This window comes from Oncorhynchus keta, chromosome 7, assembly GCF_023373465.1.
Source record: "Oncorhynchus keta strain PuntledgeMale-10-30-2019 chromosome 7, Oket_V2, whole genome shotgun sequence".
NCBI classification, from domain to species: domain Eukaryota; kingdom Metazoa; phylum Chordata; class Actinopteri; order Salmoniformes; family Salmonidae; genus Oncorhynchus; species Oncorhynchus keta.
Genome location: NC_068427.1, coordinates 23,008,739 through 23,035,392, shown reverse-complemented (window position 1 = coordinate 23,035,392; position 26,654 = coordinate 23,008,739). Strand labels below are relative to the sequence as shown.

The 26,654-nt window shown below is 44.3% G+C and overlaps 1 protein-coding gene across 7 annotated transcripts in view; it reads left to right on the top strand.

The window, feature by feature from the left end:
* Positions 1–26,654, top strand: part of si:dkey-100n23.5 (cyclic AMP receptor-like protein A) — a 143,157-nt gene that overhangs the window by 65,074 nt on the left and 51,429 nt on the right. For all 7 annotated transcript variants that reach the window (XM_052522296.1, XM_052522297.1, XM_052522295.1 and 4 more), the window contains exons 10-11: positions 5,359–5,406; positions 20,352–20,434. In XM_052522296.1, the coding sequence (XP_052378256.1) occupies positions 5,359–5,406; positions 20,352–20,434 (131 nt within the window). The remainder of the gene's footprint in view (positions 1–5,358; positions 5,407–20,351; positions 20,435–26,654) is intronic.

Genomic DNA, 26,654 nt, shown 5'->3' with positions numbered 1-26,654 from the left:
TTCAAGGGCTTTATTGGCATGGGAAACATGTGTTAACATTGCCAAAGCAAGTGAGGTAGATAATATATAAAGTGAATATATAAAGTGAAATAAACAATACAAATTAACAGTAAACATTACACATACAGAAGTTTCAAAACAATAAAGACATTACAAATGTCATATTTTATATATATATACAGTGTTTTAACAATGTATAAACGTTTAAAGGACACAAGATAAATTAAATAAGCATAAATATGGGTTGTATTTACAATGGTGTTTTGTTCTTAACTGGTTGCCCTTTTCTTGTGGCAACAGGTCACAAATCTTGCTGCTATGATGGCACACTGTGGAATTTCACCCAGTAGATATGTGAGTTTCTCAAAATTGGATTTGTTTTCAAATTCTTTGTGGATATGTGTAATCTGAGGGAAATATGTCTCTCTAATACGGTCATACATTGGGCAGGAGTTTAGGAAGTGCAGCTCAGTTTCCACCTCATTTTGTGGGCAGTGAGCACATAGCCTGTCTTCTCTTGAGAGCCATGTCTGCCTACGGCGGCCTTTCTCAATAGCAAGGCTATGCTCACTGAGTCTGTACATAGTCAAAGCTTTCCATAATTTTGGGTCAGTCACAGTGGTCAGGTATTCTGCCGCTGTGTACTCTCTGTGTAGGGCCAATTAGCATTCTAGTTTGCTCTGTTTTTTTGTTAATTCTTTCCAATGTGTCAAGTAATTATCTTTTTGTTTTTCTCTCTCTCATTGTCTCTCACTGTCTCTTTTTCTCACTGCCTCAATCTCTCTCTCACTGTCTCTCTTTCTCACTGTTACTAGTTCTCTCTCTCTGTCTCTCTGTCTCTCTCTCTCTCGCTCTCTCTCTCACTGTCTCTCTCTCTCACTGTCTCTCTCTCTCGCTCTCTCTCTCACTGTCTCACTCTCTCACTGTCTCTCTCTCTCACTGTCTCTCTCTCTCACTGTCTCGCTCTCGCTCTCTCTCTCTCTCGCTCTCTCTCTCTCTCTCTCTCTCTCACTGTCTCTCTCTCTCTCTCTCTCTCTCTCTCTCTCTCTCACTGCCTCAATCTCTCTCTCACTGTCTCTCTTTCTCACTGTTACTAGTTCTCTCTCTCTGTCTCTCTGTCTCTCTCTCGCTCTCTCGCTCTCTCGCTCTCTCGCTCTCTCGCTCTCGCTCTCTCGCTCTCTCGCTCTCTCTCTCTCACTGTCTCACTCTCTCGCTCTCTCTCTCTCTCACTGTCTCTCTCTCTCTCTCTCTCTCTCTCTCTCTCTCTCTCTCTCTCTCTCTCTCTCTCTCTCTCTCTCTCTCTCTCTCTCTCTCTCTCTCTCTCTCACTGGCTCTCTCTCTCTCTCACTGTCTCTCTCTCTCTAGTTTTCTCTCTCTTACTCTCTCTTTCTCTCTCTCTCTCTCAATGTCTCTCACTGTCTCTCGGTTCTCTATTTATCTCTCTCTCACTGTCTCTAGTTCTCTCTCTTTCGATCATATTTATGAAGAGCTCAAGTCTTCTCTCCTCACAGCTGCAGACGGTCTCACTTGAAATGATTTCTAAAACTTTGAGGTGAAGGAATAGAGAGAGAGAGGATAAGAAAGTCAGGCGGACCAGAGAAAGAAAAGAAAGCGAGGGAGGAAGAGATAAAAAGATAGAGCGATGGAGAAATTAGGAAAATCAATGAGGAGGAGCTCAAACTATTAATAATTCAGATGTTTATGAAAGCAGGATAGAACATATCCAGGATCATTTGATCAGAAACCAGTTTTCCATCCAACCTTATCATGCAAGTAAAGGATAAAAATGTCACGACAGGCTTGATGGGAAAAGCTACTTTGTCTGTAAACTTTCCAAATGTCCACAAAACAAGATACGCTAGGCAAGGTGGGATCTTTTTGTGTCGGTAAAATGAATTATGTGAGAAATGGTGGTGGAAACACTTATACGCCTACCGATCCACCCCGACCAACCACCTTACATTAGTTTTTGCCTTAACTAACCTGTCTTATGTGACCATACCAAACGTAATATATCATACTAATTTTAATATCCTGGATTTACATTGACTATGTTACGTCTAGTCTATGGACCAAGCTGGTTTATTAGACTACAGATGAAATAAGTTATGATGAACTTCACAGGGTGGTGAAAATGTAAACGCAACATGCAACAATTTCAAAGATTTTACTGAGTTACAGTTCATACAAGTAAATCAGTCAAATGAACTAAATTCATTAGGCTCCAATCTATGGATTTCACATGACTGGGAATACAGATATATTGGTCACGGATTCCTTGAAGAAAAAGGTGGGATCAGAAAACCAGTCAGTATCTGGTGTGACCACAATTTACCTCATGCAGCGCAACATTTCCTTCGCATAGAGGTGATCAAGCTGTTGATTGTGGAATGTTGTCCCACTCCTCTTCTTCTTCTGTGCGAAGTTGCTGGATATTGGCAGGAACTGGAACATGCTGTCGTACATGTCGATCCAGAGCATCTCAAGTATGCTCAATGGGTGACATGTCTGAGTTAGCATGCAGGCCATGGAAGAACTGGGACATTTTCAGCTTCCAGGAATTGTGTACAGATCCTTGCAACATGGGGCCGTGGATTATCATGCTGAAACATGGAGTGATGATGGTGGATGAATGGCACGACAATGGGCCCCAGGATCTCGTCACGGTATCTCTGTGCATTGATTGCCATTGATAAAATGTAATTGTGTTCATTGTCCGTAGCTTATGCGTTCCCATACCATAACCCCACCACAACCATGGAGCACTGTTCACAATGTTGATCAGCAAACCGCTCACCCACACAATGCCATACACGCTGTCTGCCATCTGCCCGGTACAGTTGAAACTGGGATTCAGTGTTCTCCAGTGTGCCAGTGGCCATCGAAGGTGAGCTTTTTCCGACTGAAGTCGGTTACGATGCCAAACTGCAGTCAGGTCAAGAGCCTGGTGAGGATGATGAGCACGCAGATAATCTTCCCTGAGACTGTTTCTGGCAGTTTATGCAGAAATTCTTTGGTTGTGCAAACCCACAGTTTCATCAGTTGTCCGGGTGGCTGGTCTCAGACGTTCCCGGATGTGGAGGTCCTGGGCTGGCATTGTTACACACAGTCTGCGGTTCTGAGGCCGGTTGGGCGTACTGCCAAATTCTCTAAAATGATGTTGGAGGTGGCTTATGGAAGAGAAATTAACATTCAATTCTCTGGCAACCGCTCTGGTGGACATTCCTGCAGTCAGCATATCAATTGCACGCTGCCTCAAAACTTGAGACATCTGTGGCACTGTGTTGTGTGACAAAACTACACATTTTAGAGTGGCCTTTTATTGTCCCCAGCACAAGGTGCACCTCTGTAATCATCATGCTGTTTAATCAGCTTCTTGATATACCACATCTTTCATGTGGATGGATTATCTTGGCAAAGGAGAAATACTCACTAACAGGGATGTGAACAAATTTGTGCACAAGATTTGAGAGAAATAAGCTTTTTGTGCAAATGAACAATTTCTGGGATCTTTTATTTCAGCTCGTAAAACCTGAAACCAACACTTTACTTTTTGTTCAATTTAAAATAATCTTGGTCTTTTGTCCGTAATAATCTCATCATGTAGGCTATATCTGCAAGCTGTTTGCTCGTACGTGCCAATACCAGAGTGGGCACATTCGCTAAATGCAACATTTTTTGTGTCAAAACCTACAGTTGAAAATGCAATGAAAATCCATTTAACTTGTATTTTTTGTTCGGAATTTAATCACAAAAGTCAGTTTTATATGCGTCATCAGACACAGGCTTTTATCCGCAACAAGTCCATTTGATGGAAACGCGTCTCTGGTGGGAAAATGTGCCTATTTTATTGATGTGACTTTTTGAATATTCACATGAAAATCTGTCGTCAATTGGATGGAAACCTAGCTCTTTTAAGGAATTATTTGTGTGCAGGAGGGGATCCTCTAGCTCTCATGAGGAGGATTCCTCAACGAAATTAGAGATTCTCACACATGCTTCTGTGCAAGGGTAGATGACAGACAACATCATTGTCGTACACACACAAGCAACCTTTGTCTAAGACAATGGCCGCCTATCTAACCACCTATCATTCTTTCATGCTATCTGACTCTCTCTCTCATGTGTAAATAAACACTCATCCTCACTCTAACCTCCTAGCGTACACACACACACACACACACACACACACACACACACACACACACACACACACACACACACACACACACACACACACACACACACACACACACACATACAGGTAGAAATTACACAAACACACGACTACACACAAACATCCAATGACGAGAGCTGTAGTGCAGACAGAGAAACCATGGCAACGCTGAGTTGCTAAATAGTTGAACAGAATGAATGTGTGCCGATCTCTCTCTCTCTCTCTCTCTCTCTCTCTCTCTCTCTCTCTCTCTCTCTGTCGCTCTCTCTGTCTCTCTGTCTCTGTGTAAGAGTACGTGTGTGTCAGAGTATATATGTGTGTGTGTGTGTGTGTGTGTGTGTGTGTGTGTGTGTGTGTGTGTGTGTGTGTGTGTGTGTGTGTTGCGCATCCATGGCTGACAAAGGCTCTTCACAGACTCCTCTGTTTAGATTGCTCTTGATTGTGTAAACCACACACAGTGTGTGTGTGTGTGTGTGTGTACGCGTGTGTGTACGCGTGTGTGTCTTGAGGAGCAGCTGATTCCCGATTGAGCTTTCTATTGTTGCTGGACTTCCCCCGAGATGAAAGCGAGAAATGGAGTAAGAGAAAGAAAGAATGAACAATCTAGTCTCCTCTCTTGAGATGTCTGGGCTGGCCACCCGTGTCTGTTGTCTGTCTCTTCTTTTTTTATCCATATCTATCCAACGTTCTCTCTCTTTTTTCATTCTCTCTATGCTTCTGTATCTCTTTCTCTCTACCCTCTCTCTATCTCCCTCTCTATCCCCCCTCCCCCGTCCCTTTAGTGGTAGACTCAGCTGTGATCAGTAATGCTCTTTGGAGAGGTGGGAGCTGTACATGTTTTGTTTTGGTTGTTAAAGCATACCCTGTCTACCTCAGCTGTGTGTGTGTGTGTGTGTGTGTGTGTGTGTGTGTGTGTGTGTGTGTGTGTGTGTGTGTGTGTGTGTGTGTGTGTGTGTGTGTGTGTGTGTGTGTGTGTGTGTGTGTGTGTGTGTGTGTGTGTGTGTGTGTGTGTGTGTGTGTGTGTGTGCGCGTGTGTGTTCGTTCGTTCGTTCCCTGGATGCGCTTCAGCCTTGACTGACAGTGGATTAAATGAGGCTTATTTAACTCAGTCTCAGGTGAAGTACTTGTGTGTGTCTACCAAACGGGACTCAGACAGTGTGTTCTTTGTGCTCCTTCCTCAGATGCAGTCGTGGTTTGGCACCTTCAACCCAGAGAGGGAGAGGAGAAAGGTAAAGACCCATAATTTTCATTACTCAAGGCAGTCATTGATTGGTTTGAGGGGGAGTTCCCTCATCTACTGAAATGTTCCTGGAATCTAAGCCGCGCACACACACACACACACACACGGCCGTTTTGTGGATTAGAGTGTATGTTGGATTAGCTGAGGTCCTGTTGGGTAGATTCTTACTCGCCAGGGAGCAGTTGTACCCCTGACCCCGTGCTTTGAGTGTATGTTATAGTTTTTTTTATAGCCTGGTTTGCTAACTACCTCTCTCAAAGAGTGCAGTGTATAAAGTAAGAACATCTGCTCTCTCAGCCACTGCCTGTCACCAAGGGTGTACCCCAAGACTCGATCCTAGGCCCCACGCTCTTCTCAATTTACATCAACAACATAGCTCAGGCAGTAGGAAGCTCTCTCATCCATTTATATGCGGATGATACAGTCTTATACTCAACTGGCCCCTCCCTGTATTTTGTTTTAAATGCTCTAAAACAAAGCTTTCTTAGTGCTCAACAAGCTTTCTCTACCCGTAACCTTGTTCTGAACACCTCCAACACAAAGATCTTGTGGATTGGTAAGAAAAATGCCCCTCTCCCCACCGGTGTGATTACGACCTCTGAGGGTTTAGAGCTCGAGGTAGTCACCTCATACAAGTACTTGGGAGTATGGCTAGATGGTACACTGTCCTTCTCTCAGCACATATCAAGTCTGCAGGCTAAAGTTATATGTAGACCTGGTTTCCTCTATCGTAGTCGCTCCTCTTTCACCCCAGCTGCCAAACTAACCCTGATTCAGATGACCACTCTACCCATGCTAGATCATGGTCCTTCTGTGGCTCAGTTGGTAGAGCATGGCGCTTGTAACGCCAGGGTAGTGGGTTCGATTCCCGGGACCACCCTTACGTAGAATGTATGCACACATGACTGTAAGTCGCTTTGGATAAAAGCGTCAGCTAAATGGCATATATTATTATTATTATATTATTAAGGAGACGTAATTTATAGATTGGCAGGTAAGGGTGCTCTCGAGCGGATAGATGTTCTTTACCATTTGGCCATCAGATTTGCCACCAACGCTCCTTATAGGACACATCACTGCACTCTATACTCCAATACTTTGACTCTGTTGTCCTTAAGACATTTTGCCACAACTTTGGAAGTATGCTTGGGGTCATTGCCCATTTGGAAGACCCATTTGCGACCAAGCTTTAACTTCCTGACTGATGTCTTGAGATGTTGCTTCAATATATCCACATATTTCCTTCCGCTTCACGGTTGGGATGATGTTCTTCGGGCTTGCAAGCCTCCCCCTTTTTCCTCCAAACATAAAGATGGTCATTATGGCCAAACAGTTCTATTTTTGTTTCATCAGACCAGAGGACATTTCTCCAAAAAGTACAATCTTTGTCCCCATGTGCAGTTGCAAACCGTAGTCTGGCTTTTTTTATGGCGGATTTGGAGCAGTGGCTTCTTCCTTGCTGAGCGGACTTTCAGGTTATGTCGATATAGGACTCGTTTTACTGTAGATATAGATACTTTTTGTACCTGTTTCCTCCAGCATCTTCACAAGGTCCTTTGCTGTTGTTCGCTATTGATTTGCACTTTTCGCACCAAAGTACGTTCTTCTCTAGGAAACAGAATGCGTCTCTTTCCTGAGCAGAATGACGGCTGCGTGGTCCCATGGTGTTTATAGTTGCGTACTATTGTTTGTACAGATGAACGTGGTACATTCAGGCGTTTGGAAATTGCTCCCAAGGATGAACCACACTTGTGGAGGTCTACAATTTGTTTTCTGAGGTCTTAGCTGATTTCTTTAGATTTTCCCATGATGTCAAGCAAAGAGGCACTGAGTTTGAAGGTAGGCCTTGAAATACAGCCACAGGTACACCTCCAATTGACTCAAATTATGTAAATTAGCCTTTCGGAAGCTTCTACAGCCATGACATAATTTTCTGGAATTTTCCAAGCTGTTTAAAGGCACAGTCAACTTAGTGTATGTAAACTTCTGACCCACTGGAATTGTGATTATAAGTTAAATAATCTGTCTGTAAACAAGTGTTTACAAATTACTTGTGTCATGCGCAAAGTACATGTCCTAACCGACTTGGCAAAACTATAGTTTGTTGACATGAAATTTGTGGAGTGGTTGAAAATCTAGTTTTAATGACTCTAGCCTAAGTGTATGTAAACTTCTGACTTCAACTGTAAGTATTCAGACCCTTTACTCAGTACTTTGTTGAAGCACCTTTGGCTGTGATTACAGCCCAAAGTCTTCTTGGGTATGACGCTACAAGCTTGGCACACGTGTGTTTCGGGATTTCTCCCATTTTTCTCTTCAGATCCTCTCAAGCTCTGTCAGTTAATAGCTCTGCACAGCTATTTTCAGGTTTCTCCAGAGATGTTAGATTGGGTCAAAGTCCGGGCTCTGGCTGGGCCACTCAAGTACATTCAAAGTCTTGTCCCAAAGCCTCTCCTGCATTTACATTTACATTTACATTTAAGTCATTTAGCAGACGCTCTTATCCAGCATTGTCTTGATAGGGCTGTTGTCCTGTTGGAAGGTGAACCTTCACCCCCAGTCTTAGGTCCTGAGCACTCTGAAGTAGATTTTCATCAAGGATCTCTGTATACCTTTCTGCGTTCATCTTTCCCTCAATCCTGACTAGTTTCCCAGTCCCTTCCGCTGAAAAGCATCCTCACAGCACGATGCTGCCACCACCTGTCATGTGTGTTTTACTGAGGAGCTGATTCCTTCTGGCCACTGCCATATAGGCCTGATTGGTGGAGTGATGCACAGATGGTTGTCCTTCTGGAAGGTTTTCCTATCTCCACAGAGGAACTCTGTAGCTCTGTCAGACTGACCATTGGGTTCTTGGTCACCAAGGCCCTTCTCTCCTGATTGTTCAGTTTGGCCGGGCGGCCAGCTCTAGGAATAGTCTTGGTGGTTCCAAACTTCTTCCATAACAGATTGATGGAGGCCACTGTGTTCTTGGGGACCTTCAATGCTCCAGAAATGTTTTGGTACCTTTCCCCAGATCTGTGCCTCGACATAATCTTGTCTCGGCGCTCTATGGATAATTTCTTTGACCTCATTTACTTGTTTTTTTCTCTGACATGCACTGTCGACTGTGGGGATTTATATAGACAGGTGTGTACCTTTCTAAATCATGTCCAATCAATTGAATTTACCCCAGGTGGACTCCAATCACGCTGTAGAAACATCTCAAGGATGATCAATGGAAACAGGATGCACCTGGGCTCAATTTCAAGTCTCATAGCAAAAAGTCTGAACACTTAGTTATTTAATTTTTTTTCTTTTTTTTATCCAAACTTTCTAAAAACCTGTTTTCTCTTTTGTCATTATGGGGTGTTTGTGTGTAGATTTATGAGGGGGAATAAAAACTTGTATTCATTTTAGAATAAGGCTGTAATGTAACAAAAATGTGGAAAAAGTCAAGGGGCCTGAATACTTTCCAAATGCACTGTATATAGCATACTGTTGTATATAGCTTAACAAGTGGATTATTTTGCACTTAAGCCTAAGGCGTACTCCCGACCAAAAGCCTGTGATTTGTCTTAATCTATCAATGTGATTTTATTTGACTGAATTCCTCTTTGGTTAATTCTCTGTCTGGGAAAATAAGTGCAGGTGGTGTAGCTCATCTATTCGTTTGCTCATCTATCACTGATGAGAAACATTTAGCCATAATGGAGCCTAAATCAAATGTTGGCCTATTGTTTTCCTCGATCCCATAGGCCTTTAGGCAACTCCAAAGACAGCGGAGGTTGTGAAATATAACACCAGACTATTATTTTCTGTCGATATCATGATGAAGATGCTTTCAATGGAAGACCCTACGCCTGCTCCCTAACAAAGTGAAGTGAGGGTAGGAAAGAGATGAGGATCGAAAAAGCATGATGCTGCCTTGGGCTCTTTCAAAATATCACCTATTTTTTAATATGTCAGTGGTTCCACACTGCCATGATGCAAGTTGTGTGGGAAAAATAGTATTTGTATTATTTTTTATATTTCTTTATATTCTTAGCCTACTGTAAAATAAATGTGTGTTGACTGTGTTCAGGGTAGCCTAAGAGTTGTCTGTTTAATTAACATAATAACTATTGATTTCATGTTCATGGATCAGCCATGTAGCATATAGGCTGCACAGACCAGACATCATTCAACTGAAAATATGCCATTCTATTCATTTGAAAATTATGTTTTTTAGGACCTGAAAAAACAAATGAATAATGGATTGTGATTGTGTATATTCAATGGATTTATTAAAATAGATGTCCACCCACATCGGCTCACTCCTAAACTTGCCGGCATGTGTACGGGAGATATAAGAAGCTTATCCTGGCAAGAGTATGGTCCAATGGGACTTCATGAATTGGGCTCTAAAAAAAATTGCCTGTTTTTTTTCTCTTTTTTTTTTCTTACAAGGCACCATACCGTAAAGTCTGTTTGTAAAGGGTATCTGTGTAACTCAAAGCATTAATTAATCATCAGCTCTCACTCTCCCTCTATCTCTATCTCTGTCTCTCTCACACACACACACACACACACACACACACACACACACACACACACACACACACACACACACACACACACACACACACACACACACACACACACAGAATGAGCGTATGAATAAAGCAGCAGGCCAGGTTCATGGACATTAATATTTATGAGTGTTTATGCACGCACTGTGTGATGTTCTAAAACAACCCCCACCCCCCCACCCCCCTCTCTGTCTTGCTGCTACCTAGCCACTGCTTTCTACTGTGTGTGTACGTGTGTGTACGTGTGTGTGTCAGCAGGTGTAAAACAGAGCCCCTGATGGGTATCTCAAACTGCTGCCTGTGGCCATTTCCCTCACTCTACTCTAGCCACCCTCAACTCTCTCTTTTCCGCTCTCTCTCTCTCTTTCTCTCCCTCTCTTTTTTCCGCTCTCTCTCTCTCTCTCTCTCTCTCTCTTCCGCTCTCTCTCTCTCTTTCTCTCCCCTCTCTCTCTCTTTCTCTCCCCTCTCTCTCTCTCTCTCTCTCTCTCTCTCTCTCTCTCTCTCTCTCTCTCTCTCTCTCTCTCTCTTTTCCTCTCTCTCTCTCTCTCTTTTCCTCTCTCTCTCTCTTCCTCTCTCTCTCTTTCTCTCTTTTTCTCTCTCTCTCTCTCTCTCTCTCTCTCTCTCTCTCTCTCTCTCTCTCTCTTTCTCTCCCTCTCTTTTTCCGCTCTCTCTCCCTCTCTCTCTCTTCCGCTCTCTCTCTCTCTCTCTCTCTCTCTCTCTCTCTCTCTCTCTCTCTCTCTCTCTCTCTCTCTCTCTCTTCCACTCTCTGTCTCTCTCTTTCTCTCCCTCTCTCTTTTCCGCTCTCTCTCTCTCTCTTCCACTCTCTGTCTCTCTCTTTCTCTCCCTCTCTCTTTTCCGCTCTCTCTCTCTCTCTTCCACTCTCTGTCTCTCTCTTCCTCTCCCTCTCTCTTTTCCGCTCTCTTGCTCTATTTTCTTTATTTTTTGCTCGGTCTCCCTCCTCCCTCTCTCGTTTCTCGTCTCTCACACACTTGTGTGTGTTATTTCTCTCTTACTCACTCCATATGTCTCTCCTCCTCCCCCTCCCTTGTGTCTTTCTCTCTGGCTCTGTTTTGCTCTCTCTTTCACTCTCTCTCCCTCCCTCTCACTCACCCTCTCGTGGCAACATTCATACTTGGCTAATACGGTGGTTATCAGAGACTTGAATCGCAGTGCTGTGTCTGGGACACACACACTTAGACGCAAGGTCTACAACAAACGTGGGCTACACCCCACACACAGACAAGTGAGACGCAGGGCATTTGAAAGAGTGGACAAACGCACATGCGCTCACACACACACACACACACACACACAAAGGAACACACAGTGCTCTCAGAAAGAAAATATTGGGAGCTTGTTCTTTATCTTTAATGGGTGTTTCTTTACTGTTCAGCAATAGCTCTGCTTACAGTCACGAACACAGCTACTGTGTGTATGTGTGCACACGTGTGTGTTTGTATGCATATATTTGTTTGTGATGGAGCCGTAGAAGAAGGCAGATGTTTTACGTGTCCCTAACCGATTGTATTTTTTTGTTTGTTTATTTGCGTTTTTTGTAACTTATTGTTTACTTGTTTTGTACATAATGTCGGCGCTACCGTCTTTTATGACCGAAAATGACATCAGGACTGCGATTACTTACCACGGACTGGCAGAATCCTTTTTTTCCTTGAACGAGCCTGACGTGAACAATATGCTGCTTTCTCTGGAACAGGCCCAGATCCCCGTGATTTCCCTGAAGAGGAGGTGGAGAAAAAGGGGCCAGAGGGCAGGCTGCCTTCTGAGAATTCATAGGTGATCTAATAAACCTCCACTTCCTTCCATTCTACTAGTAAACATGCAATCTTTGGAGATTAAAATAGATGACCTACACAGAAGATTAAACTACCAACGGGACATTCAAAACTAGAAAATCTTATGCTTCACAGGGTCCTGGCTAAACGACGACACTATCAACATACAGCTGGCTGGTTAAACGCTGTAACGGAAGGACAGAACAGCAGCGTCTGGTAAGACGAGGTGTGGCAGACTATGTATTTTTGTAATTAAGCTGGTGCACGATATCTAAGGAAGTCTCAAGCTATTGCTTGCCTGAAGAAGAGTATCTCATGATAAGCTGTAGACCACACTATCTACCTATAGAGTTTTCATCTGTATTTTTCGTAGCTGTTTAGATACCACCACAGTCAGAGGCTGGCACTAAGACAGCATTGAATTAGCTGTGTTCCACCATAAGCAAACAAGAAAACGCTCACCCAGAGGTGGCGCTCCTAATAGCCGGGGACTTTAATGTAGGGAAACTTAAATCCGTTTTACCAAATTTCTATCAGCATGTTAAATGTGCACCCAGAGGGGGAAAAAACTCTGGACCACCTTTACTCCACACACAGAGACGCATACAAAGCTCTGCCTCGCCCTCCATTTGGCAAATCTGACCATAATTCTATCCTCCTGATTCCTGCTTACAAATAAAAATTAAAGCAGGAAGCTCCAGTGACTAGATCAATAAAAAAGTGGTCAGATGAAGCAGATGCTGAACTACAGGACTGTTTTGCCATCACAGACTGGAATATGTTCCCGGGATTCCTCCGACGCCATTGAGGAGTACACCACATCAGTCACTGGCTTCATCAATAAATGCATTGATGATGTCGTCCCCACAATGACCGTACGTACATACCCCAACCAGAAGCCATGGATTACAGGCAGCATCCTCACTGTGCGAAAGGCTGGAGCTGCCGCTTTCAAGGAGCGGGACTCTAACCTGGAAGCTTATAATAAATCCCGCTATGCCCTCCGACGAACCATCAAACAGGCAAAGTGTCAATACAGGACTAAGATTGAATCATACTACACCAGTTCTGACGCTCGTCGGATGTGGCAGGGCTTGCAAACCATTACAGACTACAAAGGGAAGTACAGCTAGAGCTGCCCAGTGACACGAGCCTACCAGACAAGCTAAACTACTTCTATGATCACTTCGAGGCAAATAACGCTGTTCCGGTAAACTGTGTAATCACGCTCTCCGCAGAGAAGAAGCCGATGGGATTAAGACCTTTTAAACAGGTCAACATTCACAAGGCCACAGTGCCAGACGGATTACCAGGACGTGTACTGTGAGCAAACCCTAGACCCACTCCAATTTGTTATTTGTTGACTACAGTTCGGTGTTCAACACCATAGTTCCCTCAAAGCTCATCACTAAGCTAAGGACCTTGGGACGAAACACCTCCCTCTGCAACTGGATTCTGGACTTCCTGATGTGCCGCCCCCAGGTGGTAAGGGTAGGTAACAACATATCCGCCACGCTGATCCTCATCACGGGGGCCCCTCAGGGGTGCGTGCTCAGTCCCATCCTGTACTCCCTGTTCACCCATGACTGCAAGGCCAGGCACGACTCCAACACCATCATTAAGTTTGCAGACAACGCAACAGTGGTAGGCCTAATCAATGACAAGACAGCCTATAGGTAGGAGGTCAGAGACCTGGCCTTGTGGTGCCAGGACAACAACCTCTCCCTTCAACGTGATCAAGACAAAGGAGATGATTGTGGACTACAGGAAAAAGAGGACCGAGCAGGCCCCATTCTCATCGACGGGGCTGCAGTGAAGCAGGTTGAGAGCTTCAAGTTCCTTGGTGTCTACATCACCAACAAACTAACATGGTCCAAGCACACCAAGACAGTTGTGAAGAGGTCACAACCAAACCTATTGCCCCTCAGGGGACTGAAATGATTTGGCATGGGTCCTCAAAAGGTTCTACAGCTGCACCTTCGAGATCATCCTGACTGGTTGCATCCCTGACTGGTTGCATCACTGCCTGGTACGGCAACTGCTCGGCCTCCGACCGCAAGGCACTACAGAGGGTAATGCGAACGGCCCAGTTCTTCTTCTGTGCGCCTTTACATTGACTCTCTGTGCTCCATGTGTGGTAGAGCGAGAGAAGCTCTTATTAGGGTCAATCTATTTGAATTCAATCATTTTCTGACAGCACCCTTCCAGACATGTTTGCCCATGGAAGAAGTGTTCAGAAAGTGCCTTTTTGGACCTGAATGACAAAACCTTCAGGAGATAGAGGTGCTCAAAGTGGATCCATTTTGCATCCCCCGTCCTACCATGAGACATCCATGTCTTCATCACTGGAAAAGATAAACGGTTGAATTTGATATCATTTTGAAGCTGACACACAGGTGGCCAAAATATGGTACAATTTCTCAACAAAAAATGTTAATACAAGTTATGACATTGTTTTACCTTTTAATGTCAATTATCTAACAACGCATATTTGCACATGTTGTAGCTTAGACCATACTTTACATAATCGTTGGTGTTTGTGTTTTGGCCTCCATCGGTTGAGACAATATGCTCTAGAGTCTTGGTGGGTGTCAGGATTTGGCTGATAAATATACTAAAAAGGGAATACAATTCAAATTTGACTTTCAAATGGTATTATATCAATCTCTACCGTATATATGTTCCTGTGATGAAGACATGGATGTTTTACGGTATGGTGGGGTATGCAAAATGGGTCAACTTTGAGCACTTCCATCTCTTTAATGTTTTGTCATTCAGGTCCAAAAAGCCACTTTCTGATCACTTCTGCAACGGGCAAATATGTATGGAAGGTTTCGTTCAAATCAAAAGGGGTGCTATCAAAAAGTGATTGAATTCAAATGGATTTACCCATTACTGTGGCTAATGTGCGTCATTAACGGAGGGCCATCAGACTCTCAGCCATGCGCATAATTACTGTTTCATTATCCTCCGCTCCCGAGGAGCACCAGGCCTCTGACACGCGAGAGCTGTGATTAAAAACACCACACACATGGAAGATCTTTTAACACAAACATTGTGTAGTATTCTACTTAGTCCAGGTGTTTGATTTAAAAACCTAGGTGGTGTTGTGGTTGGTGGAGTATCACCTCCTTCGTCTTTCTCATGGTAATGTGTGTGTGTGTGCTCCAGCACAACAAGACCTCTGGGTTTAGGATTAGTTGGTCATGCCTGAGACAGTGTCAGGTAGAGTGGGGAGTAGAGACATAGAGATGCCTAGCCCCATATGTTAAGGTCGGTCACCAGGGTCAGCGCACATTTTTCACATTGACTAAGTTGCCTGTTTTCAATCAGATCAAGCGTTACCCGGTGATAACAGGCATAGCGGATGTTTTGGCGTGTCGGAGGTGGAACTGCGTTGGAGTAGTCAAATTGGTGTGTAGCTGCGCTTGCAATCATTGTCACCAAGCCACACCCGCCCACTCCTGCTAGAAGTGCGGAAGGAGAAAGTGTAGGCTGTATACAGATATACAGTGCCTTGCGAAAGTATTCGGCCCCCTTGAACTTTGCGACCTTTTGCCACATTTCAGGCTTCAAACATAAAGATATAAAACTGTATTTTTTTGTGAAGAATCAACAACAAGTAGGACACAATCATGAAGTGGAACAACATTTATTGGATATTTCAAACTTTTTGAAACAATTCATAAACTGAAAAATTGGGCGTGCAAAATTATTCAGCCCCCTTAAGTTAATATTTGTAGCGCCACCTTTTGCTGCGATTACAGCTGTAAGTCGCTTGGGGTATGTCTCTATCAGTTTTGCACATCGAGAGACTGCCATTTTTTCCCATTCCTCCTTGCAAAACAGCCCGAGCTCAGTGAGGTTGGATGGAGAGCATTTGTGAACAGCAGTTTTCAGTTCTTTCCACAGATTCTCGATTGGATTCAGGTCTGGACTTTGACTTGGCCATTCTAACACCTGGATATGTTTATTTTTTAACCATTCCAATGTAGATTTTGCTTTATGTTTTGGATCATTGTCTTGTTAGAAGACAAATCTCCGTCCCAGTCTCAGGTCTTTTGCAGACTCCATCAGGTTTTCTTCCAGAATGGTCCTGTATTTGGCTCCATCCATCTTCCCATCAATTGTAACCATCTTCCCTGTCCCTGCTGAAGAAAAGCAGGCCCAAACCATGATGCTGCCACCACCATGTTTGACAGTGGGGATGATGTGTTCAGGGTGATGAGCTGTGTTGCTTTTACGCCAAACATAACGTTTTGCATTGTTGCCAAAAAGTTCAATATTGGTTTCATCTGTCCAGAGCACCTTCTTCCACATGTTTGGTGTGTCTCCCAGGTGGCAAACTTTAAACAACACTTTTTATGGATATCTTTAAGAAATGGCTTTCTTCTTGCCACTCTTCCATAAAGGCCAGATTTGTGCAATATACGACTGATTGTTGTCCTATGGACAGAGTCTCCCACCTCAGCTGTAGATCTCTGCAGTTCATCCAGAGTGATCATAGGCCTCTTGGCTGCATCTCTGATCAGTCCTATCCTTGTATGAGCTGAAAGTTTAGAGGGACGGCCAGGTCTTGGTAGATTTGCAGTGGTCTGATACTCCTTCCATTTCAATATTATCGCTTGCACAGTGCTCCTTGGGATGTTTAAAGCTTGGGAAATCTTTTTGTATCCAAATCCGGCTTTAAACTTCTTCACAACAGTATCTCGGACCTGCCTGGTGTGTTCCTTGTTCTTCATGATGCTCTCTGCGCTTTTAACGGACCTCTGAGACTATCACAGTGCAGGTGCATTTATAAGGAGACTTGATTACACACAGGTGGATTGTATTTATCATCATTAGTCATTTAGGTCAACATTGGATCATTCAGAGATCCTCACTGAACTTCTGGAGAGAGTTTGCTGCACTGAAAGTAAAGGGGCTGAATAATTTTGCACGCCCAATTTTTCAGTTTTTGATTTGTTACAAAAAGTTTGAAATATCCAATAAATGTCGTTCCACTTCATGATTGTGTCCCACTAGTTGTTGAGTGGTTAGAGCGTTGGACTAGTAAACGGAAGGTTGCGAGTTCAAACCCCCGAGCTGACAAGGTACAAATCTGTCGTTCTGCCCCTGAACAGGCAGTTAACCCACTGTTCCCAGGCCGTCATTGAAAATAAGAATGTGTTCTTAACTGACTTGCCTGGTTAAATAAAGGTAAAATAAAATAAATAAATAAAAATTCTTCACAAAAAAATACAGTTTTACATCTTTATGTTTGAAGCCTGAAATGTGGCAAAAGTTTGCAAAATTCAAGGGGGCCGAATACTTTCGCAAGGCACTGTAATTATGCTCAAATGTAAAAATTATTAAACTAAGTAAGGGGTTTTATCATCCTAATGGAGGTATAGATTACGCCTGTCATCCTAACGGAGGTGTAGATTACGCCTGTCATCCTAACGGAGGTGTAGATTACGCCTGTCATCCTAACGGAGGTGTAGATTACGCCTGTCATCCTAACGGAGGTGTAGATTACGCCTGTCATCCTAACGGAGGTGTAGATTACGCCTGTCATCCTAACGGAGGTGTAGATTACGCCTGTCATCCTAACGGAGGTGTAGATTACGTCTGTCATCCTAATTGAGGTGTAGATTACGCCTGTCATCCTAACAGAGGTGTAGATTACGTCTGTCATCCTAGCAGAGGTGTAGATTACGTCTATAATCCTAGCAGAGGTGTAGATTACGTCTGTCATCCTAATTGAGGTGTGGATTACGTCTGTCATCCTAACGGAGGTGTAGATTATGCCTGTCATCCTAACGGAGGTGTAGATTGCGTCTGTCATCCTAGCAGAGGTGTAGATTATGTCTGTCATCCTAACTGAGGTGTAGATTACGTCTGTCATCCTAATTGAGGTGTAGATTACGTCTGTCATCCTAATTGAGGTGTGGATTACGTCTGTCATCCTAATTGAGGTGTAGATTACGTCTGTCATCCTAATTGAGGTGTAGATTACGTCTGTCATCCTAATTGAGGTGTGGATTACGTCTGTCATCCTAACGGAGGTGTAGATTACGCCTGTCATCCTAACGGAGGTGTAGATTGCGTCTGTCATCCTAGCGGAGGTGTAGATTACGTCTGTCATCCTAGCAGAGGTGTAGATTACGTCTGTCATCCTAACTGAGGTGTAAATTACGTCTGTCATCCTAATTGAGGTGTAGATTACGTCTGTCATCCTAATTGAGGTGTAGATTACGTCTGTCATCCTAATTGAGGTGTAGATTACGTCTGTCATCCTAATTGAGGTGTAGATTATGTCTGTCATCCTAATTGAGGTGTAGATTACGTCTGTCATCCTAATTGAGGTGTAGATTACGTCTATCATCCTAATTGAGGTGTAGCATACATCTCACATTCCAGTGTTCCAACTTGTTAACAAGGCTGCATGGGATTTCTGTTAATGCGACTCCATGCAGCCATTGGCAATGTCCGCTTTAGGTATGATGCCAGGAGCCACTTGTGGATTTGACGGCTCTAACGAAGTTCCGACACCGTCTAAACAACGGCTATGCGGATGTTGGCTAAAGCGGATCTGATTGAATCGATCCCTAAACAGCTAAACCCGCATTCCATTTATTTATGCAGAAAATGTACTGCAACGCTGTGGAAGCTTAGAAGCTTTTTCTCCAAAATCCCCCACCAACGAGATCACACACACACAGGCGAGATCAAATACCACCGGGGGGCTCTCGTGATTTTCATTTGAATTGTTTAAAAGGCGTGCGTTAGCGCGACCACGCCTCGGGGTCTGTCTAGTGAGTAATTAATTTTTTGCCTGGTTGGAAGAGTCTGGAGGCTCGTGGGTCTGCCTCATGGTGGAGGGAGTGTGTGTGTGTGTGTGTGTGTGTGTGTGTGTGTGTGTGTGTGTGTGTGTGTGTGTGTGTGTGTGTGTGTGTGTGTGTGTGTGTGTGTGTGTGTGTGTGTGTGTGTGTCCTTGTAGATGGAGAGAGAGAAATAGAGAGAGGAGGGGCGCTGGCCAGACTCCCCGCGTACTTAGGAGAAAAAAAGCAATTCAGCAGCAAATCGATTGTGGGCCCTGTCTACTTCCGGCAGCTACAGTCCTCAGTCTACCGGGAATTGAATAACGGACTGTCAAAGCTTTCCACCAGGGAACTTCCAAACCGTTACCATTTATAGCAAAGTTTAGAATTCATTAAATAATGTCATTTTTTTGTTAGAATCTTATTAATTGCATTTATTTGATTTTATAGGCTGTGTAATTTAAAATTCCTTGTCCGATCTGGTCAAAAGTGTCTCTACTTCTTTGTATTTAGTTCACCTGGAAACACAGATTTTTCATTAAAGGAACAATTTGCACACACATACAACTCCCTTTCTCCCTGTGTGTGTGTGTGTGTGTGTGTGTGTGTGTGTGTGTGTGTGTGTGTGTGTGTGTGTGTGTGTGTGTGTGTGTGTGTGTGTGTGTGTGTGTGTGTGTGTGTGTGTGTGTGTGTGTGTGTGTGTGTGTGTGTGTGTGTGTGTGTGTGTGTGTGTGTGTGTGTGTGTACATATATGTGAAACACCAGGTGGTGCTGACACGAGACAGAACCTCTTGTGTTGGCACTTTTGATGTCGGGCAGGGAGATGGTGCTCTCTCTATTTTTATCTCTCTCTCTCACTTTCCCATAAGAAATGGCCAACTGTGTCAGTCTCCTGTGGATCCAAAATCTAGACTTTCTCTCATCTGAAGTCTCAAAGCTTTCCACCACAGAACTTCCAACCCCTTGCCATTTATTTTAAAGTTTACAATTCATGAAATCGTTATTTTGTTTGTTTTAATCATGTTGATTTCATTTATCTGCTTTGATTGGCGGTGTCATTTAAAATTCCTTGTCAGATGATCTCTACTTCCCTGCATTTAGTTCACGTGGAAACACAGATTTTTCATTAAAGGAACAATTGGCGCACATATACAGCTAAACTAGGTATAAACAAACATAGATTCTGTTTGTTTTTGTCTTCCCCACACATTTCACACACCTTTTCTCCCTGTCTGATCTCTCACAAAGTAACACAACAGTGTGTGTGTGTAGTGTTTTGTTTAACTATCCTTGTGGGTACCAGAAGTCCTCACAAAGAAAATTGGGACAAGTGGGGACATTTTACATGTTCCCCATGAGGAAAAATGCTATTTTAGGCTTAGGGGTTAGGTTTAGGGTCAGGGTTGCAATTAGGGTTAGAATTCAGTTTAGGGTTAGGTATGGGTTAAGGTTCTGGTTAGGTTAGGGTTAGATTTAGGGTTAGGAGGTACGGAAAATAGGTTTTTGGATGGAAATCAATTATTTGGTCCCCACAAGTATAGCGATACAAAACTGTGTGTGTGTGTGCGTGCACACGTATGTGAAACACCAGGTGGTGCTGACACGAGACAGAACCTCTTGTGTTGGCACTTTTGATGTTGCCAGGGAGATGGCTCTCTCTTTCTCTTTCCCATAGGAAATGGCCAACTGTCAGTCTCCTCTTGATACAAAATCTAGACTTTATCTATCACTCCTCTGAAATAGTATGTGTGTGAAGTATTTATTTAAACGCTATCTCTGTTTCTCCAGGTGTCTTTGGCTGAGGAGATAAAGCCGTTGAAGTGGTATCCATCTGTTTATCTCCTGGTGTCTCTGTTCCCCCTCATCAACAGGTAAGACACACACAGACGAACCAGAGATTGTCATTGTCGAGACAGTGTGTGTCTTTTTCAGCATTTTAAGCATGTCTGGTTCCATCCCTAGTGTATGTCCAGTCACAGATTTGGCTTCCACTCCTATCCTCCTGTCACATTTTTAGGCCTTTTTAAAAATATATTGACAAGAGTTTAAGGAGATTCTCCAGAGGTATAAAAAAAATCCTGAAGTCAGGATGCAGTTTTAATGTAATGTAAACATGCACACTTTTCATATCTCGACCGTTACCCCCGGAGGTCGCCCACAACACTTGCCTGACAGTTGCCCCCCTCAAAGCAGGGCAGTGTAAACAGGAATTGTCTCGTTGAGCCCATCACTCCTACAGTATAAATGACAGAGCAATGTTTTTCAAACAGCTGAAATGTATAGGCATTTCTTAATATTAGTGACTTGTTGTATTGAGTTTTGGTCAGAAATTGCAGTGAAAGACCATATCTCAGAAGTTGATGCTGTAACTTTAAGGGAATCTCAGAACACCATAATTGAATTAAATTCAAAAGAAAGCAGGAACGCAAGCATTAACTGCCCAGTGAATTAACATTTTCAGTCGCAATTAGCTTATTTTCATGTATTTGATTCAATGAGGCATGGTTTGTTCTATGGTAGGCTGAAAAGAAATCTAGCTGTGATTCAGCTAACTAGCTGTCTAACTTAGAGAGTAAGTTAGTTTGTGAGGAGGATAAAAACATTTTGTTTAGCTTACTACCTACCAGTACCAGTCAAACGTTTGGACACACCTACTCATTCCAGGGTTTTTCTTTATTTTTACTATGTTCTACATTGTAGAATAATAGGTAAGACATCACAACTATGAAATAATGCATAGGGAATCATGTAGTAAACAAAAAAAAAATGTTAAACAAATAAATAAATAAAAATATATAGCCACCCTTTGTCTTGATGACAGCTCTGCACACTCTTGGAATTCTCTCAACCAGCTTCATGAGGTAGTCACCTGGAATGCATTTCAATTAACAGGTGTGCCTTGTTAATTTGTGCAATTTCTTTAATTCTTAATTTATTTGAGACAATCAGTTGTGACAAGATAGGGGTGGTATACAGAAGATAGCCCTATTTGGTAAAAGACCGTGTCCATATTATGGCAAGACATCTCAAGTAAGCAAAGATAAATGACAGTCCGTTACTTTAAGACAAGTTCATTTAATCCGGAAAATCTCAAGAACTTTGAAAGTTAAGTGCAGTCGCAATAACCATCAAGCGCTATGGTGAAACTGGCTGTCATGAGGACCGCCACAGGAAAAGAAGACCCAGAGTTACCTCTGCTGCAGAGGATAAGTTCATTAGAGTTACCAGCCTCAAAATGTGCAGCCCAATTAAATGCTTCACAGAGATCAAGTAACAGACACATCTCAACATCAACTGTTCAGAGGAGGCTGCATCAATCAGGCCTTCTTGGTCAAATTGCTGCAAAGACACCTCTACTAAAGGACACCAATAAGAAGAAGAGACTTGCTTGGGCCAAGAAACCCGAGCAATGGACATTAGACCGGTGGAAATCTGTCCTTTGGTCTGATGAGTCCAAATTTTGGGTCCAACCACCATGTCTTTGTGAGACGTGGAGTAGGTGAACGGATGATCTCTGAATGTGTAGTTCCCACCGTGAAGCATGGAGGAGGAGTTTTGGAAAAGCATTCCAGGTGAAGCTGGTTGGGAGAATGCCAAGAGTGTGCAAATCTGTCATCAAGGCAAATGGTGACTACTTTGAAGAATCTGAAATATAAAATATTTGGATTCGTTTAACACTTTTTTGGTTACTACATGATTCCATAGTTTGTCTTCACTGTTATTCTACAATGTAGTAATAGTAAAAATAAAGCAAAATCCTTGAATGAGTAGGTGTGTCCAAACTTTGGACTGGTACTGTAGCTCTGTATCGTATGTATGACACTGTATGATAATGTTACTGTACTTGATATTTATATTAGAGGGTTACAATTGTAATTTTTGCTATGCTGGAAGTTAGGTAGCTACCAGCTGTGCCACTTTGGCTGTGTTATTGTCTTGCAGTTAAATTTGTGCATGGACGAGAAAATAAACCATGCTTGTGAATTGTTGCAATTTTCAAGATTGTTTTATGGTTTTGTTGCATTAATCAAGACTGTAATATGGAAGATGCATGAAAAGGTGCTTGCATAGCTAGCTATTTGAATGGTTTACATACGTCCACTTCAGTTACACTACACGTGTCGCAGCGCCATCAGTCATTTTCTACCTGCTACACAGAGCATGCTGTTTGAGGGCAGAGTGGAAGAGCAGCTTTAATATATTTCATCGACTGCATAAATACAGTAGCTTTGGTCCAGTTTTCACAAAGCTACTCATTGAATTGTTGCTAGTGGTTGTGCTAAATTATCCTTTAAGTTGTTTTTGTTTACATTGTGAACATTGTCAATGTAGTTTAGTTTAGTAGAGTTTCTGCTAGCTAGTAGCTTCTTGACTTCATCAATGTCAGTAAAATAACCAGTGGTGTATAGTAGAGGCCATATGCATATTCACTAGAATGCTAGAGTGAACGCACGTGTCAGCCGTCAAGAATTGAACAATAGCGATCCTTGAGCTTGGACGCTGCAATTGGACGCGATGCATCACGAGCGCAACGTATAGCAGCTTTTATTAATTTCAAAGGAAGCATCTCCTCAATGGATGAAGGCCGGACGCTCGATGGCTGTAGTGTAGCAGGGCCATTAACCTACTGGCTACCTGTGACATTTACGGTACATTTGAGCTTCGAAGCGAGAACATCACTCGAACCCTCTCTCAGCTCGTGACATTCCCGTTGCTAATGTAAATTGAAAAGTGGATGTACATATTATGTAAATTGAATCTCATCCTGATACCTCTACTTCAACTTTATCTCTCTGTCCCTCTATCTTTCCTTCTTTCCATTGCCCTCAAACACCCCTCTCCCTTTCTCTGCCTTTATAAATAGACTGCTGAAAGATTCAGATTCTAAAGAGTACAGAGCTTTGTGCCTTAGGCAAACTGTGTGTTTGTGTTTGAACACTTAAATTAGTAAATTAGTTTTACTCTCCCAACTGTGATTTTTAGTTCCTGGAGGAGTGTATTTGTTTGTGTGTGTTTGTGATTGCAAATACTACTAACGCCCATCAGTGCCATTTATTTACAGAGCGCAGTTGCCGTGACTCAATGGTCACGTGGAATTTGAATGCGGTCATGACTAATGACCGCTGGTGTGGCGGCAATATGGTCACTGTAACAGCCCTGATGGTAAAAGTAACACCTCTCCGTCCCTTTCTCCCTCCTTCTCTACCTCCATTCTTTCTTCCCTACTTCTCTCCCTCTCTCTCTACCTCAATCTCTCCCTCTCTCTGTCCCTCAATCTCTCCCTCTCTCTGTCCCTCAATCTCTCCCTCCCTCTCTCCCTCAATCTCTCCCTCTCTCTGTCCCTCAATCTCTCCCTCTGTCTGTCCCTCAATCTGTCCCTCTCTCTGTCCCTCAATCTCTCCCTCTCTCTGTCCCTCAATCTGTCCCTCTCTCTGTCCCTCAATCTCTCCCTCTCTCTGTCCCTCTCTGTCCGTCTCTCTGTCCGTCTCTCTGTCCCTCTCTCTGTCCCTCTCTCTGTCCCTCAATCTGTCCCTCTCTCTGTCCCTCTCTGTCTCTCTCCCTCTCTCTGTCCCTCAATCTCTCCCTCTCTCTGTCCCTCTCTCTGTCCCTCCCTCTCTCTGTCCCTCCCTCTCTCTGTCCCTCCCTCTCTCTGTCCCTCAATCTCTCCCTCTCTCTGTCCCTCAATCTCTCCCTCTCTCTGTCCCTCTCTCTGTCCCTCAATCTCTCCCTCTCTCTGTCCCTCAATCTCTCCCTCTCTCTGTCCCTCAATCTCTCCCTCTCTCTGTCCCTCAATCTCTCCCTCTCTCTGTCCCTCAATCTCTCCCTCCCTCTCTCCCTCTCTCTGTCCCTCCCTCTCTCCCTCCCTCTCTCCCTCAATCTCTCCCTCTCTCTGTCCCTCAATCTCTCCCTCTCTCTGTCCCTCAATCTCTCCCTCTCTCTGTCCCTCAATCTGTCCCTCAATCTCTCCCTCTCTCTGTCCCTCAATCTCTCCCTCTCTCTGTCCCTCTCTCTGTCCCTCTCTCTGTCCCTCTCTCTGTCCCTCTCTCTGTCCCTCTCTCTGTCCCTCAATCTGTCCCTCAATCTGTCCCTCAATCTGTCCCTCAATCTGTCCCTCTCTCTGTCCCTTTCTCTGTCCCTCTCTCTGTCCCTCTCTCTGTCCCTCCCTCTCTCCCTCTCTCTGTCCCTCCCTCTCTCCCTCTCTCTGTCCCTCCCTCTCTCCCTCTCTCTGTCCCTCCCTCTGTCTGTCCCTCCCTCTCTCTGTCCCTCAATCTCTCCCTCTCTGTCCCTCAATCTCTCCCTCTCTGTCCCTCAATTTCTCCCTCTCTCTGTCCCTCAATCTCTCCCTCTCTCTGTCCCTCAATTTCTCCCTCTCTCTGTCCCTCAATCTCTCCCTCTCTCTGTCCCTCAATCTGTCCCTCAATCTCTCCCTCTCTCTGTCCCTCAATCTCTCCCTCTGTCTGTCCCTCAATCTCTCCCTCTCTGTCCCTCAATCTCTCCCTCTCTGTCCCTCAATTTCTCCCTCTCTCTGTCCCTCAATCTCTCCCTCTCTCTGTCCCTCAATCTCTCCCTCTCTCTGTCCCTCCCTCTGTCTGTCCCTCCCTCTCTCTGTCCCTCAATCTCTCCCTCTCTGTCCCTCAATCTCTCCCTCTCTGTCCCTCAATTTCTCCCTCTCTCTGTCCCTCAATCTCTCCCTCTCTCTGTCCCTCAATTTCTCCCTCTCTCTGTCCCTCAATCTCTCCCTCTCTCTGTCCCTCAATCTCTCCCTCTCTCTGTCCCTCAATCTCTCCCTCTCTCTGTCCCTCAATCTCTCCCTCTGTCTGTCCCTCAATCTCTCCCTCTCTGTCCCTCAATCTCTCCCTCTCTGTCCCTCAATTTCTCCCTCTCTCTGTCCCTCAATCTCTCCCTCTCTCTGTCCCTCAATCTCTCCCTCTCTCTGTCCCTCAATCTCTCCCTCTGTCTGTCCCTCAATCTCTCCCTCTCTGTCCCTCAATCTCTCCCTCTCTGTCCTCAATCTCTCCCTCTCTCTGTCCCTCAATTCTCCCTCTCTCTGTCCCTCAATTCTCCCTCTCTCTGTCCCTCAATCTCTCCCTCTCTCTGTCCCTCAATCTCTCCCTCTGTCTGTCCCTCAATCTCTCCCTCTCTGTCCCTCAATCTCTCCCTCTGTCTGTCCCTCAATCTCTCCCTCTCTGTCCCTCAATCTCTCCCTCTGTCTGTCCCTCAATCTCTCCCTCTCTGTCCCTCAATCTCTCCTCTGTCTCCCTCAATCTCTCCCTCTCTCTGTCCCTCAATCTCTCCCTCTCTCTGTCCCTCAATCTCTCCCTCTCTCTGTCCCTCAATCTCTCCCTCTCTCTGTCCCTCAATCTCTCCCTCTCTCTGTCCCTCAATCTCTCCCTCTCTCTGTCCCTCAATCTCTCCCTCTCTCTGTCCCTCAATCTCTCCCTCTCTCTCTCCCTCTCTCTGTCCCTCCCTCTCCCTCTCTCTGTCCCTCAATCTCTCCCTCTCTCTGTCCCTCAATCTCTCCCTCTCTCTGTCCCTCAATCTCTCCCTCTCTCTGTCCCTCAATCTCTCCCTCTCTCTGTCCCTCAATCTCTCCCTCTCTCTGTCCTCAATCCTCTCTCTGTCCCTCCCTCTCTCCCTCTCTCTCTCTCTCCCTCTCTCTGTCCCTCAATCTCTCCCTCTCTCTGTCCCTCAATCTCTCCCTCTCTCTGTCCCTCAATCTCTCCCTCTCTCTGTCCCTCAATCTGTCCCTCTCTCTCTCCCTCTCTCTGTCCCTCTCTCTGTCCCTCAATCTCTCCCTCTCTCTCTCCCTCTCTCTGTCCCTCAATCTCTCCCTCTCTCTCTCCCTCTCTCTGTCCCTCTCTCTGTCCCTCCCTCTCTCCCTCTCTCTGTCCCTCCGTCTCTTTTGTTTAACTTTGTGACTGGTTAGATAATGAGTTTTTAAAATTAAAAGACTCTCCTCCCCTCCTCCCAGGGGGATGGTGTGATTGACAGGTCTGGGTTAGTAAGTGATTATCTGCGGCGGCTCCGCGTGTTGTCGCGGCGATGTAGACAGAGACGCGGGTCAAATACAGGGTCAACATTTCTCAAAGG